General features: G+C 36.8%; 1 protein-coding gene across 12 annotated transcripts in view; it reads right to left on the bottom strand.

The window, feature by feature from the left end:
- Positions 1–19,675, bottom strand: part of ptk2ba (protein tyrosine kinase 2 beta, a) — a 33,970-nt gene extending 14,295 nt beyond the window's left edge. For 3 of the 12 annotated variants that reach the window (XR_014028850.1, XM_081347524.1, XM_081347529.1), the window contains exons 1-24: positions 19,531–19,669; positions 18,781–18,841; positions 17,838–18,052; positions 17,554–17,732; positions 16,573–16,660; positions 16,300–16,379; positions 14,971–15,033; positions 14,835–14,889; positions 14,566–14,706; positions 14,041–14,115; positions 8,811–8,912; positions 8,556–8,673; positions 8,312–8,351; positions 8,159–8,196; positions 8,011–8,055; positions 6,813–6,910; positions 6,599–6,680; positions 6,213–6,313; positions 3,997–4,112; positions 2,916–3,016; positions 2,706–2,795; positions 2,179–2,383; positions 660–756; positions 486–542 (exon numbers count right to left, since the gene is read on the bottom strand). Coding sequence is in view for 10 of the 12 variants with exons in the window: in XM_081347524.1 (XP_081203650.1) it covers positions 486–542; positions 660–756; positions 2,179–2,383; positions 2,706–2,795; positions 2,916–3,016; positions 3,997–4,112; positions 6,213–6,313; positions 6,599–6,680; positions 6,813–6,910; positions 8,011–8,055; positions 8,159–8,196; positions 8,312–8,351; positions 8,556–8,673; positions 8,811–8,912; positions 14,041–14,115; positions 14,566–14,706; positions 14,835–14,889; positions 14,971–15,033; positions 16,300–16,379; positions 16,573–16,660; positions 17,554–17,732; positions 17,838–18,023 (2,157 nt within the window). In the remaining 2 variants the exon portion in view is untranslated. Of the gene's footprint in view, positions 1–485; positions 543–659; positions 757–2,178; positions 2,384–2,705; positions 2,796–2,915; positions 3,017–3,996; positions 4,113–6,212; positions 6,314–6,598; positions 6,681–6,812; positions 6,911–8,010; positions 8,056–8,158; positions 8,197–8,311; positions 8,352–8,555; positions 8,674–8,810; positions 8,913–14,040; positions 14,116–14,565; positions 14,707–14,834; positions 14,890–14,970; positions 15,034–16,299; positions 16,380–16,572; positions 16,661–17,553; positions 17,733–17,837; positions 18,288–18,780; positions 18,842–19,530 lie in introns of all 12 variants that reach the window. The other 9 variants (XR_014028851.1, XM_081347531.1, XM_081347532.1 and 6 more) reach the window with 8 other exon arrangements.
- Between the last annotated feature and the right edge of the window lie 350 nt (positions 19,676–20,025).

The raw sequence follows: 20,025 nt of genomic DNA, 5'->3' as shown, positions 1-20,025 counted from the left end.
ACTTGACCTAGATAAATGTGACCAACATAAAGCTGTTTATAGTTCATAGTTAGTCTACCAATTTTAAATGCATCATCCACAGAGTAAAACACAGGTGTATTGCTCAGGAGTTTCTCTTTCATTGCTCAGGAGATGTAGTGGATCTCTAAGTTGTGTTTTATTTCAGTATTAACATTGTCTCAGATGTTTCTCTCAAAATTTCTTTGAAATATTTACAAATAAAGCTATGAATTGAGGGAGAATTTGAGTTTGAGTTCATATTGAGATCTCAGAATATGAGACTATGAGGAGATCTCTTCTGAAACACTAGAGGAGTCTTTTCTCAGGAGAAACGCGTGAGGAGCAAAAGACTCTCCATTTCAATTATTGCTGTCTATGAGAATGAAATGAGAGCTATGGACCTGCATTTCAAACATTACCATGCAAATGGATGCGTTTTGTGCAGTTAAAGCAACTAAAGACATTATAGGAGGAAAAAAAATCACCTGCCAATGTAGATGTGGATTGAGAGTGTTGAAACCAGATGTTTTCAATCTTGATGGCTTTTCATAAAACAAGAATGGAGATGAACAGAAAATTTATATGAAATGCTAAATAGTATGTTAAATATTACAAGAATAACCGTATGAAGGAAAAACAGAGAGTGAAAAGACAGACACCTTTGGTGGAGCGTCATGAGACGGCTTTATGCTTATGGAGCGGGTTCTGGCTCTCTGCTCATCCACCTCCATTTCCTTCTCCATTTTATGAACATTGCTGTGGGAAGCAAACAGAAAACATTTTGTCATTTTTACTCCTATTATATATTATTATTATTAACATTTTTATTTTATCATTTTTAATAAGTATTTATATATCTTTTATATTTTTTTATTTTATTTGTAATATATTTAATTTTTTATTATTATTATATATTTTAATCTTTGTATATATTATTTTTCCGACCACTTATAGTGTTAGTCATTATGATTTACATATTTATTTTAATTTGTAATATAGCTTTTGACATTTTAATTTTAATATTTTTATATAATTTGTATATATTTTATTATTACTTATATCGTTCACGTTTGTTCACGTTCATGTTGTTACAACATTGCATTGTTAGAATATAAAAAAAATGTACTGGCCAACTGGCGATTGGCACGGATTCATATACTCGGCAACGCAGATTTTTACTCACATTTGGCGATGGGCGAGTGTTAATTTTTGGCCCTGGTTACCACTGTTCTTTGATTAACATTAATGGGAGACAGCATTAGTGGCTGCTGTCACTTTAAGACCTGCCGCTGCTGCACATGACCCGGATCTCACATGCATCTCATTTTCTCACAACTCTTTACGTTCATTTAAGCCTGACATTTTGGCATAATTGTGTGTGTTATTGTTCGTTCAAGCGCAAGAGAACTAGATTCTGGCAAAGTCTGTACACCCGATACTGGCGCTCGTCTTTCTGTGCGTCGTGTGTGTGTGTGTGTGTGTGTGTGTGTGTGTGTGTGTGTGTGTCAGGACATTCACAGACAGAGTGTTCTCTTTTGTCTTGCCGGGCTTGAATGGTTTAAAAGCATTTGCATGAATAAGAGCGTGATCATTTAATGCAACGCAAGCCAAAGGATGATAGAAAAAACGGACACATATATATATATATATATATATATATATATATATATACAGTATAACTGTTTTTTTTATAGTTTTTTTTTTTATCAAATAAATGCAGCCTTGGTGAGCAGAACATACTTCTTTTAAAAACATAAAAAAATGTTACTGACCCCAAACTTTTGAACGGTAGTGTATATGAAAAACCACATTCATTTCTATGTTTTTTTTTTATGTTTTTTTTGTACAGTTTTTTTTGGGGTTAGAACCCGTTTTGAGCTCTGAAACGTTAAGGGTTCAAACTGACAACCCTACAGGTATTTGACGACTAGGGCAGGCCGGCCAGCGGTGTTGTACCTCAGCTTGCAAACTAGCGCATGAAGCTGGGTCTTTTTATTGTATTTTTTTTATATAATTGTTTTGAATGTGCATTATTATTTACAATTTAAAAATGTATTTATAATAATTTTTATATATCATTTGATTTAATATGAATTTTTCCCTTAATGTCAACTTACTGTAAGTGTTGGTCAGTTTGTATTATTTTTATTAGGCGTTTGATGAGTATCAGTGTCGTACCTCAGTTTGCACACTAGCTCAGCGAAGCTGGGTCTCTCACGGGGGATGTAGGCCCAGCAGTGAGTCATGAGGGAGTAGAGGGTTGGCGGGCACCTCTCGGGTTTAGGTAGACGGACGCCCTGCTCCAGCTGGTTTATCACATCCTTGTTCTCCAGCCAGAAGAACGGCTGCTGGCCTCCACTCATGATCTCCCACATGCACACAGCTGAAAGGAGAAGCGCAGGAAGCCGTCAAGAATCAGGAAACTGCTTCAGATGTTCATTGCAAAACTTTGATTGTGAAAAGTTTGGTTCGTCACAAGAATCAGCATTAAATCAGCAAGAATAACAAGAGGAAATAGGGATTTACACCATGACGATGGCTTGAAAAATCCTGATGATTACATTGATTTATTGCCTAATATGATCAAAACAGTGATTCAGCTTTGAAAAGTCTGCATTGCACTTTGCAGACGTGACACAACACGTCGTACATCCTTAAACGCATTCATCTCACTAACGCTACGTCACTCTTCAAAAGTCACTAACCAAACATCCAGACATCACTGGCCGAGGTAAACCGTCTGAAGTTGATGGACTCTGGCGCCATCCATTTGATAGGTAATCGAGTCACGGAGGCTTCAGAAAGGGAACAAAGTGTCATTTGACAGCATTCGGCATAAGAAACTAGAGTTAAATGAAACTGCTATATTAGAGTTAGATTAAAACAGAGATCTGTGACATCTAGTCAGAGCTTGCCTTTGTAATACTCTTCCTCTTCTATGTATCTGGACAAGCCAAAGTCTCCCAGCTTCACACAGTCTGGTTTGGCAACCAGCACGTTTCTCACAGCAATGTCTCTGATGGGAAAACAGTGAACTGAGTAACTTGATTATCTATGCACCACTAGCATAGGCTTTGAACAACCACATGCATGAGATGCTATATAGATGATTATCAAAAGGAGATATGAAAACACATACAATAAAACGCTGTTTAATTTATAATGCATGTGTGATGTGTGAGAAATCAAGTCCTGATTTTGTGTCTTAAAAGTTATACTTTTATAATAATTCATAAATTAATACCTTTATTCAGCAGGGATGCATTAAATGGATCAAAAGTGACAGCAAAGACATTTCAAATATTACAAAGATTTCTATTTTAAATACATGCTGCTCTGTTGAACTTTCTATTCATCAAATAATCCTTAAAAAAAGAATCACGGCTTCTACAAAAATATTAAACAGCAAAACTGTTTTCAACAGTGATTTTATAAACAATAAAAAAATTATTTTTAGCGGCAAATCATCAAATAAGAATGATTTATGAAGGATCGTGTGATACTGAAGACTGTGTTCAACTGTATTAGAGTTTAATAAGATACATAAAAATTGTGATAGTAAAGGTTTTGCTTATGTAGTATGGTTTTGTACTTGTGAATGAACACTAACGCAAGACAATTTTTCAGACTTTGACAAAGTTATCATCATCATCATCATCATCATCATCAGTAATGATACTGAAAATTCAGCTTTTCATCACAGGAACAAATTACATTTTTAAAATATAGTCAAATAGAAAACAGATATTTTAAATTGTAATATTATTTGACAGTATTATGGTCTTTACTGTTTTTGATCAAATACATGCAGCCTTGGTAAGTAGAAGAGAAATCTTTTAAGTAAATATCACCCAAAAAACGATAACCAACCGAGAGCAAATGCCCAAAATTTCAAACTAACTAGGTAATAATTAATGTTCACAATAATAGCATAATATATTTAAGCAAAGAGATGTTTAATTTGGGACACACAGGTCAGAAAGTGTATCGGCGTACCTGTGTACCATGTTAACACCCTCTAGGTAAGCCAGGGCTTTACTGATCTGCACGCTGTACAGGATCAGGGTGATATTGGTTAGTTTCTGCTGGTTCTCCGTCAGGTAATTTCCTAGCTGAAGTAATCACAGAAAAAAAACAGGATGATATAAAAGTCTGATTAACAATATTGCATAATGTACTGTTATGAGCAGTGTCAGATATACCCTTTATTGTGACATTGGAGTGATTGTTAACAGATATAATAAAAAGTACCTTTAGAAGTCAATATACTGGAAAACAATCGTATTCCCTTAATGAGTAATTTTGTGTGATTTAACAATACTATTGTTGTCAGGGTTCTGTCACTTCAATCTGGTTTAAGGCCCGTTCACACCAAGGACGATAACTATAAGGATAACGATAAAGATAACTATATATGCGTCCACACCAACGAACGATAACGGTCTTTTTATTCTAAGCACGCGCGCGCGCCCCATTTTAAATGCGCGAGACCTTTAAATTAGAGTGGATTCTGATTGACTGTCAGTGTTTTATCGTTCGACAGCTGAAAAAAAATCGTTCTGAAAGTGATCCCAACGATATCGTTCCTCATATCTTTATCGTTATAGTTGTGGTGTGAACTCTGTTATTCTTTAATATGGAGAACGATTTTTAGAATTATATCTTTATCGTTATCTTTATAGTTATCGTCCTTGGTGTGAACGGGCCTTTATACTCAGTTTGATGACACTCCTATCATCTTACGTGAGGTTTTGAGTTCATCCGCGTGATGCGTTGGGTTTAAGAAACCCTTTATGCCAAAAAGTTTTTATATAAGGTCCATATCAGCAGGTGTTTCTGGGTAACACTTCTGTGTCTTCAGGTTAAATGCTGTGACCCAGGTGTGGAGAATTGACGGTGATTAACCATGCTGCTTATAAGATGCTGGCTTTCTCACCCTCGGGAGTCAAAAGCTTGGGGTTTGGTCGCTGCGGTTCTCGATGTTCGGTTGTCATGCTGGCTTTCTCACCCTCTCCAGTCCAAGGCTTGATGTTGTTGTTTTTTGCATCCTTATATTTTACTTTTTGTTTGATGTAGTTATGTCTGTTTTCTTGATAAAATGCTTGTTGTTTCAAATTTGATTATGTGTTTGGCCTCCCCATTCATGTTGCTACTCCTTGAGCCAAGGGGTCGTAACAATAAGAAGAAATATCTTAAAAGATTGCATAATACTTTCATGTTAAACGGGTTATTTCAAATTTTTTCAGTGATAAAGTATGTTTTCGAGCGGCTTAATTCAAAGGGCCTTATCATACACCCGGCGCAATGCAGCGCAAGTGTTTTTTGCTAGTTTCAGCCTGACACAGTTATCATTTTCACGTCCAGCGCCACGTTGTTTAAATAGCAAATGCATTTGCGGCTATTTGTGCACCCATGGGCTGCTGGTCTGAAAACGAGGTGTGTTCTGGCGCATTGTTGGTGTGTTGCTATTTTGAGGCAACTGAAATAGACTGCAAAAAATATATTTCTTTTGTTATTTAAAAAACGCGTTATTAATATACGCCTATAGGCGGGTCCACAACACACGTACACTTTGTCCCGTAGATGGTCTGCGTGCTTTAACCTCACGCACGAGCAGATCCATTTCCTCGCAAGAGAAGCGTTCAGTTTTTCCGCTTGCAAATTCCGCCATGTAAATAGCGAATCCGCAACTGGCTTTTAAAGGGAATGGGATATGAGACTCTGATTGGTTTATTGCACGTTATGCCCAAAACACACCCATTACTCATTAAGAGAATATGGACAACCCTTTTAGACCATGCGCCGGGTGCGCCGACCATTTTTCCTGTCGTTAAACAAGCAAAAGTGGATGGGACACAACCTAAATGCACTTGCACCGTGCGCTTTAGAACATGGACTTAGATCGCTAAAATAGGGCCCACAAACTTTAATTAAGATTAAAAATGTATTAACTAAATAAATTAAAACTAAATGCATAATATGGTCCTATAAAAGGTTATATATATGAAGCGTCTGACAGTACTGTGTACATGTTCTATAGAGGACCTTCTTTTCTAAGAGTGCAGAATTTAAATCTGTCTCGTAGTTTGCATCATTGATTCTGTTATTTTCCTGTTTATTGATGTGAAACTGAATAAAGGTGACTTGACTATTTTCCTGTAAATGAGCAAACCGTTGTCAAGCTTGAAATCAATGAAATAAATGAATCTCACCTCTCCATACTGGTAAAGCTCCATGACAATCCAGACCGGATCCTCTTCGATAATTCCTATTAGTCTCACAATGTGTGGATGGTCCAGTTTCTTCATGATCACTGCATGATAAAAATGTTTTAAGGGTTTTATTGTTAGGCATCAATTTGATTCTACAGGTGGAAGATAAAATAAGCCCAGATGGATTACAGTAAATTTAGAACCGGCAAGTAATGTAGTTCCTCAGAAGCGGAATGGTTTCCAAGCAAAACACAGACGCAGTGGTGCAGTAATACTGATGCAATGCGGTCACAGGTGTATGTTTGTAGAGTAATTTACAACAGGTTTAAATGCAGCTCAGTCAATCATATTCAGGGACCGGAATTATCCGTTTTATAACAACTCACAAGCTTCACTCATGAACTTCTCCTTCACATCAGCTGTGCAGTCCTTGCATGTCTTTACAGCTACATTCACTCGCTCCCCTGTCTAAAAGAAGACACAAGATTTGTGAGGTTCCTGTCCAGAAAGCTGAACTTGAATAGGTTTCTAGCGATTTCTACTAAACCCTTGTGATCCGCTGTATATTTTGGCCTGTAGGTGTGTGACTGATGCACTGACCTTGCTTTTATAAATCCCATCATGAACCTCACCAAAGAAACCTTCACCCAGAATCCGACCGAGCACAACATCGTTCCGTGAGAGGCTGAATTTACATGCTGGAATATAAGGGGATTAAGTTAAATATGTCAAATAAAAAAATAATAATAAAAGAAAAACAATTAATCAATCCCTTAAAGGGGTCATATAATGGTACATGCACTTTTACAAGTTGATTGCACTGAAATGTCTGTTGGCAGTGCCTGTACACAACCATCCTATCATGATTAAAATCCATCCAGTGGTTTTGTTTTAATCTCCTTATATGTTTGACCATCTATGAAATCAAGCCGTTCGATATTGTGACGTCATAAGATCGTACGCCCCTCCCGCGATTGTGATTGACAGCCGTGCTTCAACACAAGACCCGCCCTGAGTGAGCTGTGACAGCCGTCGTCATAGTAGTCCGCCATTGTTGATATGCTGGAGTAGAATGGCGTCTAAGCGATTGTGGTGTTCTGTTCTTAGATGTAATAAGGAACACAGCAGTCATTTGGATGTTCCTAAATCCGAGCCGTTGAAGATGCAGTGGCTGAGTTTTGTTTTTGAAGCATATGCCCAAAGGATTGACGCGGGGATTCCCTCACGGGGATTCCCCACGATCGTCCATGCTTTCATGTTTACGCGAATCATTTCACACCAGACAGCTTTACAAACGAGAAAAAACGGATCGGTACCAACGTGTTACTGCTGAACCTCCAGAAGATGTGAGTGTAATGTTTTATTAACCTTTATATTAGTATTTATATTAATCATTGCGAAATTTGCAAGCCTTGCTGCAGGCTTCACAATGAATGCATCTAAGGTTTACACTCAGGGTCCATTACGGCATGTTTTCTATGTACGACGTTCTCAATATAATTCATAATCCCACGTTTATAATGAACAACGCGTGGTTATTGTGTTACAAACGGTGTACGCACAGAACAGAGGGGCGGGGTGAGCAAAGCTCATTATCATTTAAAGACACATGCACTGAAACGGCGTGCTGAAAACAGAGCTGTTTTTGACCAGGTAAAATGAGTGTTTTCTTACAATACTAATGAGAATTTTTAATTAAAGTATATTATAAACTTTTAATTTAGACCCTAAAGAATCATATTAGCTTGTACAAAAATGGCATTATATGACCCCTTTAAATATATATTTTTGTTCTTACATGAAACTGGTTTATTTTCCGGTATCTCTGAATAAATATCTGAACCTGTGGGGGAAAAAAAACATTTAATGAAACAAAAAACTGTTTTTATCTAACAATCTTTTATAAAAAGTGAATATAAGCAGTATATATATTTTGTTTCACATACTTTTACTTTCCATGTGAGATCTGGTGTTTTCCATACTGCTTTGCAATAGAAAATTTGAAAATTAATTAGACAGGATCAATCAGACAGAATCAGCTAGAAAACTATCAAATGATATAAGACAAAATACAGAAAAAGCGAAACATCACTGCTCACCTGCCGGGTAAAGGAGGTAGAGAGTTTCGAGCATCTCTGTCTGGTAAACACAAACGGTAGTTTGTTATTCATATGGTGGCAAACACAGCGTACACTATGTGGTTTACACTAGCGATGGTAACGCACTGACGAGGCGAGTCAAAAACTGTTAAAGCAGAGGAACTATTTCCACTGGTTTCATTAGTGGATACTAATTTGAGATAGATGATGATGTTGGTTTCATGCCCTGGTAACACATATGCACCTTTATTAGGCTGCACTATTAAAGTCGCCTCGTTTCCATGCTCCAAACGACAGTAGCCATCAATTAAATCCACCATGTTCTCTGCGATGGCCAGAGATGCTGTGCTGATGGACAAAGGCTGAAAAAGACAAACCAGAAAGGCCAAATCTTTTAATGCGCATTATTTTAATCTTCATAAGAAAGTCAAGGAAGGTAAACAGATCAATCAAGCATTAATTTCAGCAAATATGTTTAGACGCATTTAGATGCATTTACCTGTTTAGCTCCGTCTATAGATATATGTAGCAGCGTCTTTCCGTCATCCTGAAGGGTGTATTTAATACTACGAATTTGTGCAAATGTGGCTAGTAACACCGGCTAATGAGGACACAAAGAAAGCCATGTTAATATACATTTTATTTTTTATTTTTTATAGAAATCAAATGCATATGAATCAAATTAGTTGGCTTAGCAAATTGATTTTCCATCAGTTATTTTCATGCCTAATTATGCCTATTAAAATGTATTGTATAAGAGCTACTGTTACTTTCACTCTTCATATTGTTGCTCTGACATATTTGATCTTTAATTTAATAGCACAGTGAATATTTAGAGCTGCTCCAGCAGGGCTCAACCAGTCAAGAGCAGTGAGCAGACAGGAGTAGGTTTATTAGGCTGCTGTCACTTTAAGAGCATGTATCCAACATACACGTTTTCTTTTTAACGGTTTACGTTCCCTTAAGAAATAACCGTCTATACGGCATTTTGACAATTTTGTTTAAATTTGTTCATTCAAGCTCAAGTAGAAATGAAAGCGAACTTGATTCAATATGCTATTCACGCGCTGAGGGGCAGCTTTCTGGGCGTGTTTCGGATGTTTGCGCACAGAAAACTTAATCATTAATTAAACTAGGAATTTAATTGACCCTTCGCTAAGCCACGCCCGAAAACCGCCACAGGCCAATCGTGGCTTAGCAACCATAACTAGGCAACCGTAACAAATTTCACTCTCCCTGCTGTGCATGAACATAGCTGTTCCTCAATTTGTGTGTTTCCCATTTGAATGGTCAGCGTATGAGGCGGCTGCTGCTTGCGCTGGGACCTATAGGCTTTAGCTTAAATTTTGATTAAATTGTTCTCTAATCAGTTGCATATTATGTCGTGGAAGACAAAAATGACTAATTATCTCCTTGGGAATGTCTGACACCGGTGCATTCATACTGTAATATATGTGCCAAGCGCGAAAGCTTGTCAGGCATAGCAACAGTAACTAAGGAGGGCGGGGCTTAGCAAAGCGTCAATTAAATCAATTTGTCCATTTAACCTTCCTTTTAGGACCACTTTTTACTTTAACCTTATTTTAGTTTTTTTTTTTTTAGTTTTTTTAGTTTTTTAATTGTTTATTTAAAAGGGACAATGCACATTAATTAACATCTTTTGTTTACACTCAAAATGTAAATGCGCCAGAGTTAGCTAGAGTTTTCATCTGTAGTCCCTTGGAAGGTCGACACAGCATCAAAATACAAAAAGAATACATGTAAAACACAAAACAATTTAAAAAAACAGATACATAATAATAAGTACAATACAAAGAAGTGCAGTACCTAAGATAAGATAAACCAACTATTAATGATTGCAGTTTTGAGTGTTTTTAATCAATTTCTTAAGTGTAAATTTAAATGATAAATAGCTGGTGCTCTCTCTGAGTTCAGTAGGGAGGCAGTTCCAATAATTTGAGGCCCGTACTGAGAAGACTGTTTGGCCAAACTTACTACGTCTATACGGTACAACACAGTCTCCCCTGGTGACTGCCCTAGTTGCCCTGCCACTGCTGTTCTTCTGTTGTATAAATTCACCCAGTGGTGGAGGTGCAAGCCCATGTAAAATTTTAAAAATAAGACAGGCATCTTGATAATGTAAAAAACTGTCAAAATTGAATAAATTATATTTAGTAATAATATTGCAGTGGTGATAGCTGATAGGTTTTTGATCTAATATTTTTAAGGTTTGTTTATAAAGGGTTTCTATTGGTTTAAGAGTTGTCACATTTGCTTGGGACCAGCTTGTAAAACAATATGATGTGAGAAAAAATCATGGCATACATAAAAAGTTTGGCTGCCTCGGTGGTTAAATAAGGCCTTATGTGTCTGAAGTTAGCCAGACTATATCTAATGGTATTAGCCACCTTTTTAACATGCTTTTTAAAAGTTAAATTAGAATCTAAAATAATACCAAGGTATTTAAACTCAGACAAAACCATAAGTTTTTCTCCTTCAATAAAAACATCAGCCTGCTGTGCACTTGTGGACCTCTTAGAAAAGAACATACAGACTGTTTTGTTAATGTTAAGATGCAGATCTGACATTTTTAGCCATTCGGAAACATGCACTAGTGCTTCAGTTAATTTAGTTGCAGCCTGTTGTTTGTTCTTGGTATGCAAATAAAGAACTGTATCATCTGCATACATTTGTAAATTAACCGATTGACAGACTGAAGGCAAGTCATTAATGTACAGGCTAAACAAGATAGGGCCCAATACTGACCCCTGGGGTACACCAATATTACAATCGAGATATGAAGAATAAGAATCACCAATATGTACACTCTGTTAGTTAAATATGGCTCCATCCATTTCATGGCCTCATCTGAGAAATTAAAAAAAGATAATTTTGATAATAGTGTCCTGTGATTCAGAGTGTCAAAAGCCTTTTTAAGGTCCAGAAACACTGCACCTACTATACCACCCTCATCTAATTGTGACTTAATATTTTCAAGGAGGAGACAGTTAGCTGTCTCTGTAGAATGGTTTGTGCGAAATCCAAATTGCATTGGATGCAAAGGTGTGTAGCCCAAATTTAGATGTTTTTTCAGCTGTTCTGCTACCCATTTTTCTGTCACCTAAGATATCACTGATAAAATACTAATGGGTCTATAATTTGACACCATTGTTTTATCACCAGACTTATGGATCGGAGATACTACTGCTTTTTTCCAAGAACTTGGAAAAATACTTTGCCTAACTGACAGGTTAATCAGATGTGCAATAGGGCGAGCAAGTACGTCCCTGTGTAATTTTAAAAATGAGGTATCCAAACCATGTGAATCCCTTGCTTTTGAATTCTTTAACGAGGTTATGATTTTTATAACCTCTGTTTCAGATATTTCCTTTATTTTAAAAATAGGTTTAGCTTTATCAATAGGAATAGATGGTATAGTTTCAGTTGGGATACCTTGAGTCAGCTCCCTGACTGAATTTATAAAAAAATCATTAAATGTACTTGCTATCATATCATTATCTTGGGTCAAGATTCCATTCACTTTGAGTTCATGTAAAGTTATCCTTTGTTCTTTATTCCGACCAGTTAATTTATTAAGATTTCTCCAAATAAGTTTCCCATTTCCTTGAGCTTCATTAATAATTCTAATAAAAAACTCTGCCTTAGACTTCCTTAAATTCCTTAAAACCTTATTTCGGAGAGTTGTAAAGGTGAGCCGGTCGCTACTATGCCCTGATTTTAGAGCCCTCTTTAAAACAGAGTCTCTTTCTTTCATTTGTTGCCAGAGAGTGTCAGTGTTTACTTTGACCTTATTTTAGTTATTTTACCATCATAACCATCTTTCCTCTCTGTATAGGATTACAGTAGTTCTAGCAACTGTTGTTTCCTAAATGAGTTATACCGGTTATTAGTAACCCTTATTCCTGTTTCTTCTCTACCCCTCCTCACTCCTTAGTGCCAGGCCTAGTGCAAGAAGAATGGCTACCGATAAAAACATACACGTGTAGAACTAGAAACACTTCCCATTGTTTGTCTTTCTTTTTGACCTTGAGGTGTTTGGTGTGTTCCTGCTAGCTTAGCTAACAGGCTACCCTATGTTTATGAGTCTACTCCAGCATCACCAACAAGTGACACCTTCTTAGCCATATCTTCAAGCTAAAACTAAATAGGTAAAACCGTCCTTTCTTCCTTTAACTTTCTGATTTTATCTTTTATTTTAGTTTTATTTGTTACCCTCGCAGTGACAACCTGTGAGAAGAACCATCTGTATTTTGAGTAACAGTTTGACGACACGTACAAGCCTTTCTGGCTCTGGCTCTGGCACTACCAACAGCTGGACAGAGCAAGCACAGGACGAGTGCAGAACTGTCTCCATGGCAACAGCCCAGCTACCAGCCAAGACACTGGGAGAAGCCATGGAAGACAGCACCCTCAACCTGCAAACACCACAGGATGACCAACCGCAGTCGACAATAAAATCCTCCCTCACATCCTTCACACAGTGTCAATCCGAGGCCGCACAGGGACAGCCGGACAAGCCTGCCTCAAAAGGTACAGGAGCTGCTGGCACAAGCAAGACAGCTCCCTGAACAGGACTCACCAAAGGAGTACTGCGAAGGCCAAGCTTCTGACTCCTTGCCCAACACAGCTCAAGCAAGCTCACGACGGCACCGCCACAAGAGCAGAGCGGCACTCCAACCTTCAGACTTCTCGTGACTGAGAGGCTAACGCAGGTTTCGTAGGTTTTGTGTAGGTTTGCGCAGATATAACTGATAATCGTTTGCACCTTGGAACCAATTAAAGATGGACAGGCCATTCTGAGGTTAAAAGCATCCACTCAAGTTCCTCCTCTCTCTTCCTGTTTCTGCTGGTTGCTGTACGTGTGGGACAGGAAACCCAGTTCGACCACGAGGTCGCTGGCCGGCAGGCCCAACACATCAAGCCATGAGCAACTTCCTCGACCATGACGGAGTCGGACTAACCATTATGAAACTGCTTCAACTGCAATGCAAGTATTGTACAATTAACTGACTAAACGAGGTTTAGTAATAAGCTGTGAACCCTTCTACGAGGCTCTGAAAATAATAAGCTGATGGTTCTTTTCATAATTAAATGAATCTTTTCCATATCTTCATTCCCTGTTTCCGTTTCCGGTTTCATTCTGACAATTACCATTTTACCCATGTATGTGTGATTGTGTGTACGTGTTCGTTTAGACTAGTTGTGTTCGTGATTTAGTTAATAAAACTTGTGCACAATACATATTTGGTTCTGATTCTCTGCTTGCAGCAAAGTCAATTTAACGATTTCTGGTCTTGTTACACGCTCTAAGCGCTGTACATGCTAAGAAAGAATGATTTTTCTAGGGCCATGAAAAATACAATTTTCTTAGAATTAATGAATAGTAAAAAGTGTTCGTTGGACGAACTGATTAATTGATTTTAATATTAATTTAGCCACATCAGGGTAATCTTGATGTAGCTAACAAGTTATGATTAATTATTAATATAATTCATATTTCCTCTTTGACCTAATTTGTTGCAAATGTTTTTTGTTTTTTTTTTCATTTGAGCTAAAGCTAAAGTTTAAGTGTGTTACTAAAATAACATTTTTTCCATTGTGGTCAATTGACAAATAGAAGTGGTTATCATCGTTTTGATGGGCGAGTGCTGCTTTTCAGAGTAAAGGCTGAGCGGTGGCATTAGCGTGTTAGGGGATATTCTTCTTACCACAGAGCTTTTGTCTGTGCGTTGCCGAATACCTTTGGGGCCGATGACCAGATCCACAGTGACGCTCCATCCTTGCTACAGAACAATCAGACATTTGCAGAATTTACAGCATCACCAATTACTGCTTGATCTACATTGGTCACTTAAACCATACTTGAATCAATGTCATTGATGCAAAAGATAACAAAATGTCAAAGCGACATGTTATCTATGCTACAGAAAGATAACACAAGCACATTTTTCAAGTAAAACATTAAGCAAAAGACGATTATGCTTAAAATGATAAAAAATAGAAAATAAAATTGAAAATAAAGTTAAAAGTATTAATCTAATTTCATAGCCATTGCAAAAATGACATTTTTGCAGCATGTAATTGCAAATAACATTTGCCTCGAGATTGTTATCTAATGCAATGACCTTCACACATTTCGGACTGAATTTATCCATCCACCCAAAACTAGTTCTCATGGTAGAGTAAATCTCACACATCAATCATGGCTGTACTGTACTAAAAAAACAACTTACCACCAGCTCACAAGGAAAAACCTCTTCGTCAAAACTAGAAAAGACAGATAATGTCTCAAAGAACTTCATGATGCACTGCTCCTCCTTCAGCAACGCAAACTGCTGAAACGTTTGCTGGATCAGTTTTCTCAGGTGCTTCGGCTGTTCCCCACCAGACATATATGAACAACATTTTAGCATTATTAATCGAACATCACAAACGCTGTTAGATCACTGTGTTTTAGATCGCTTTGCTGCCTTATTCTCAAAGTTATTCAAAATGTTTTTACCTTCATATTGCCGATTAATTCTTGAGGGAAGAACAATTGCAGGCCGACATCTTTCCTGGCGGGAGCAGAAATGTCATCAATGCACTGTGCATATCCTTGTGTAAAACTATCTTACAGCACAAGACAAACTACTTACTCCAGCAGTTCAAAGTTGGATTTTTTCTCCAGGCCGCTGGCATTCATGTCTTTATAAAACCTCCTGTTAGAATTGAAGAAAAATGAAAATGACTTTTCTGCAGCATTCTATGTTATATGTTGTCTTTTATTATTACATTTTAGTTATGCATTTTGCAGATGCTTTTATCCAAAGGTATATACATTTCTATCGGTTCTTGCATTTCCTGGGAATCTAACCCATTGGCTTTGCCGTTGCCTTATTAATTGGTTTAAATTACTATAATTACCATCATTATAAAGTGGGTTAAGTTAAATCTGAAGTTATATTAATTATAGTATTTTCTTTACTTGGTTTCATGTGAAGTGCTTGGTACTTATTCTAAAGATGTTTAGTGTAAAGCACTTCAAGCAGTATACAAATAAAGCTCCGAATTATTTCTGATTATTATTCATTTTTTCAGTTGATTCCTAGCAAGATTGTTTAAAGGGTCATATCATGCCCTTTTACAAGTTCTGATTTTTTTGGGGGGGGTCATCGAGAATAGGTTGTCACGCTTGAAAGTAAAAAACAACAACATTATTTTTCACAGTTGCAGTTTTCAGTTTGTCAGGAACACTTGGGGGTGCGTTTCCCATACAACGACGCAACTCGTTGCTTGACTACCATTGTACGATGCATCGATGTAGAAATCAATTAGCTAGTCACGACTGTTTCCCGAAAACTTACTGTTACAAATTTGTCGTTCAACCACGCTGGTTAATGATGTCACGCAGGTGATGGAGTGATAACTTATTTTTATGAATCCGTTTGAGATTAAATTAAAGGCAGGGTATCACCTACCCTGCCTTTAATTTAATCTCAAACGGATTCATTAAAATAAGTTATCACTCCATCACTTGCGTGACATCAAAACTTTGCTCTAGAAACCTTTTTTGTTATGCTGGTTGAAAGTCTCTTCACATCCTGATACTGATAGCAATCACTAAGTTAAGTGGTCTGAATGTATATATACACAGTATCGTCTGTGGAAGGTGTAAGACCATAAAATGGTTGCCCAATACGATGTCCTTCCTGTTTGCATTTTCATACCTTCGTACAGACATCATGCTTTCATGCTATGCAGAGTCAGACACATGTCAGTCACCGAACACGCAACCGAAACAGCAGCCACCTTTTATAGTGCAAACTCAAGACTACAATGGAGGCGTTTCAGGGAGTTCAGAAACAGTGTGCACTGATATAGAGAATAACTCCCTTTGGAGTGACTTTGTGCTTTGGAACTTTGCAGCGCATTGCACACTAAAGTTGAAAATATAAAAAAGCAACTTGAAATAATCTTCAACTTACCTGATCTCCAGACAGCCCAACTGCAGTGCCATCCCATCACTAACTCTCCTAGCACTGTGCTGCATGTAGTCACTGCGAACCTGCGGAACAACATCAAACAAACACCTTTATGGATGTGCAAAACACCATCACGCAATCTGGCAGCACTTCAGTGCTACATCAGAGATCCATGATGCTTCAGTGCAAATGGTGTTTCCTTTACTATTCAGTGTGTTCTTTTAGGACATGGCGTGGTAATTTTGAAGAAACACTCCCCAAGTGACAGGTACTGACCTGCTGGTAGAAGTAGAGCATTGTGGTTTTGTCTTCTTTTAACTTCTCCAGGAAATCAGGAGGAATGTAACGGATCCTCAAATCATATCTGATCATGATAGAAGAACAAAAACAGAGTTAGTAACATATATATAAAGAACTGATCTCCAGAACTGTAAGACTATACTAAGGGTTTATCTCAAATATATAAATTACTATTGAAAAGCAAGTTGTTGTTGTTGTTATTGAAGAAGAAATGTATATTTTTATTCAGCAAATGCGTTAAACTGACCAAAAGTAACAGTAAAGACATTTATAATGTTACAAATGATTTCTATTTCAAATAAATGCTGTTCAACAAAGAATCCTGAAAAAAATGCATCAAGGTTTCCACAAAAATATTAAGCAGCACTGTTTTCAACATTGATAATAATAAGAAATGTTTCTTGAGCATCAAATCTGCATATTAGAATGATTTCTGAAGGATCATGACAAGACGGAAATAATAATGCTGAAAATTCAGCTTTGCATCACAGAAATAGATTAAATATTAAAATGTATTCAAATAGAAAACAGTTAATAATATTTCACAATAATAGTCTTTACTGTTTTGATCAAATAAATGGAGCTTCTGAATGGTAGTGTGTACTATGTTTAGATTGACAATATAAAAATGGGCAAAACGTCTAAAAACTAAAAGTTAATGAAAATATATATATTTATATTTATTTTAAATTGAATAATAGAAAAACACTAACACTTTATTTTAGGGTGACATAGTTACACATTACTACATGTACTTACTATAATAATAATAGTAAATTATGCATAATTACAAGTCACTAACCCTAAACCAAACCCTAACTGTAACTGTATAGTTAGTAAATGTAGTTAATTAATATTACTCAGTACTTATTTGAGTAAGTACAATGTAATTACCCTTATAATTACCATTACTTTTTGCTGTATGGGACACACACACACACACACACACACACAAACCTCCACTCCGCCTCGACGTGCTGCTGTTCATATTTCAGCTCCACTTCTGCTACGGTGAGGTTCGGGTGCAGCCAGTGAACCTCGTCTGATTTGAGGTGTTTGAGCAACAGGCCGTAGCATTCGAAGAACAAGATGTTGGGACCAAGTCGTCCGCTGTCCAGGATGGACTTAATAATTCTCTGCAGAATAAAATCACACGTCAGATCCCTCATTATGACAACAGAAAGATGCGTTTCTTATAGCGTTCATCATTAATGTGTAAAAATGCACGTTCATCTCCTCACCCTGATATTCCAGGTACTTTCACATTTGACCAGTTTGAAGTTCTTGCCCAGGTTGGCGCTGTTGCTTATGAAGCACACTTTGAGGATTTTCACCACCCCCCTGCATTTATTCCCCGTCTCCGCGGACACATGCGGGTGACCTGGAGGAGGCGGTTTCCATGACAATGTATTGGTGTCACCCGACATCTCTACACAGGCTCAACTGACTATCAGCTCTGTGGAGAGAAATACTACATTTAAGCTCAGGCACGACTATGATGCAACAGAGGAAATCAATGAGTGACAAAATATGAGAACATGAAAAAAAAAAGTATTCTAGAGATGAATTCTTGTATTCTTAGCTTCATGTCCATATATTTGCCAGTTATTTGAGGTTTAGTTGTAGGTTGCTTTGTTAAATTTTTCTTTCTTTTTTTACATTTACACCTGGAAATATGCAAAAATGGAAATCTGAAAACAAAGAAAAGTTTTCAAAATCAAATTATGAATATTATTATTAATAATACTTCAATCCTACATCCTAAAAGGCAATTCTGAAAATCGATGATTAATAATAATAATAATAATATAGGATGAATTAATATTATTGTTAGAGTCAGCTGACAATTAAAAATTAGAATTAAAGAATTATAGCTATTAGAATTATATAATCCTAGTAGTATATGACAGTAAGCTCAACCATCTTAAAAACAGCTTAAAATATATTTTACTTGGAACATTAACAAATAAAATACAAGTAAAATATATTTAAACATAGAACTCTCTGACCGTAAGCTTAAAAACAGCTTAAGCGTTTAGTGATATATTTGATCTATTCGAAACAATATTCTTTCACATTTCATACACAAATCTCTTATTACAGACAAGAGTAGTAAAAGGACGTGACGTTCTTGATTAAACACACTATATTTCAACATGTTGAGACTAATGCAACATTTCCTACCTGGACGTGCTCCATGTCTTTGATGTATGAACGAGTTTACTCCTGTGCTACCATATGATGTCTGAGTCACAGGAAAGACAACATAGCAAGTTAAAATAATGACAAGATGTCAAGCAGAAGCAACGGCCACTTTCAGAATATCATAGAAAGAAAATAGGAAGTGAAATGTAGCATGGTTGAGCTTTGCTGAGAATATTCTACTTTAAAAATGAGTGCCAATCCTGAAAAACACTACCTCTATTATAATTCTCTAAAACTCATCAAAACCATCAACCACAACTCTGGTTTCCTGTCATGTGGTATTGAGAGAAGTTACAATATGTGTTTGGAAATTGCGAAGGTGTTAAACATTCACACATTAGCATTAGTAAAGGAAATAAGTGCTTCACAAGAAACAGAGGTAAAGAGAGATGTAGGAAGTACTATTACAAAAACATTTAGTTTGAATCAAATGGCAGAATATTTTGACCATTAAGACATCAACTGAATATTTGTGAATCATAATGACAACAAACACTCCACAACATCCATATACATGCACTTCACCTGCTCAGACAGTGTCATATTTCTGACTCGGTGCTAAACACCAACAATAAAATAGAATCTCATTCTGAACATGGAAACATCCAATGAAGTTTGTAACACATCAGCACCTATTGAACTTCCTTCTTAAACGTTACTCTGTGACTTCAAGGTTAGAAACTGTCATAATCTCTACTTCAAATATCAAAATGAAAATGCGTATCAGACCTGAGAATGAGCTGATGTTCAGTCCAGCTATCTCTCACTCTCTATCTCTCGTCCGCTGTTCGTTTAATTCAAATGAATCCAAACTAAGAGAGAGTGAGCTGAACTCCTGACGTGAGTGTTTTGGACACACCCCACGCGTGCCACTGACTTCCTCAAACTACACGCCAGTTCATCTCTCACACACACACACACACACACACACACACACACAAAGAGAGAGAGAAAGAGAGAGATCGAGATCATATAAACTGCATTAAAAGCTCTATTTGGAAGGACTTCTCAGACATACTGTAGGTTTTCATAGATATTTTCTGTAACATCGACAGAAACATGCTGACATTATTAGGTGTGAGGCAAAACACTTTACCCACCTAAACATCTCTTCAAAAAAAAAAAAAAAGTAGTTTCTTTGGCAGAAACATTTTTGGCATGAATTTAATTGAGTAATATGTGAGGAAAACAATATAATAAACATTGTTAATTTCCTCAATTTAC

This window comes from Scardinius erythrophthalmus (assembly GCF_964197995.2).
Source record: "Scardinius erythrophthalmus genome assembly, chromosome: 19".
Classification (NCBI taxonomy): domain Eukaryota; kingdom Metazoa; phylum Chordata; class Actinopteri; order Cypriniformes; family Leuciscidae; genus Scardinius; species Scardinius erythrophthalmus.
Note: the sequence above shows the minus strand (reverse complement) of the source record. Positions and strands in the feature narration are given on the sequence as shown.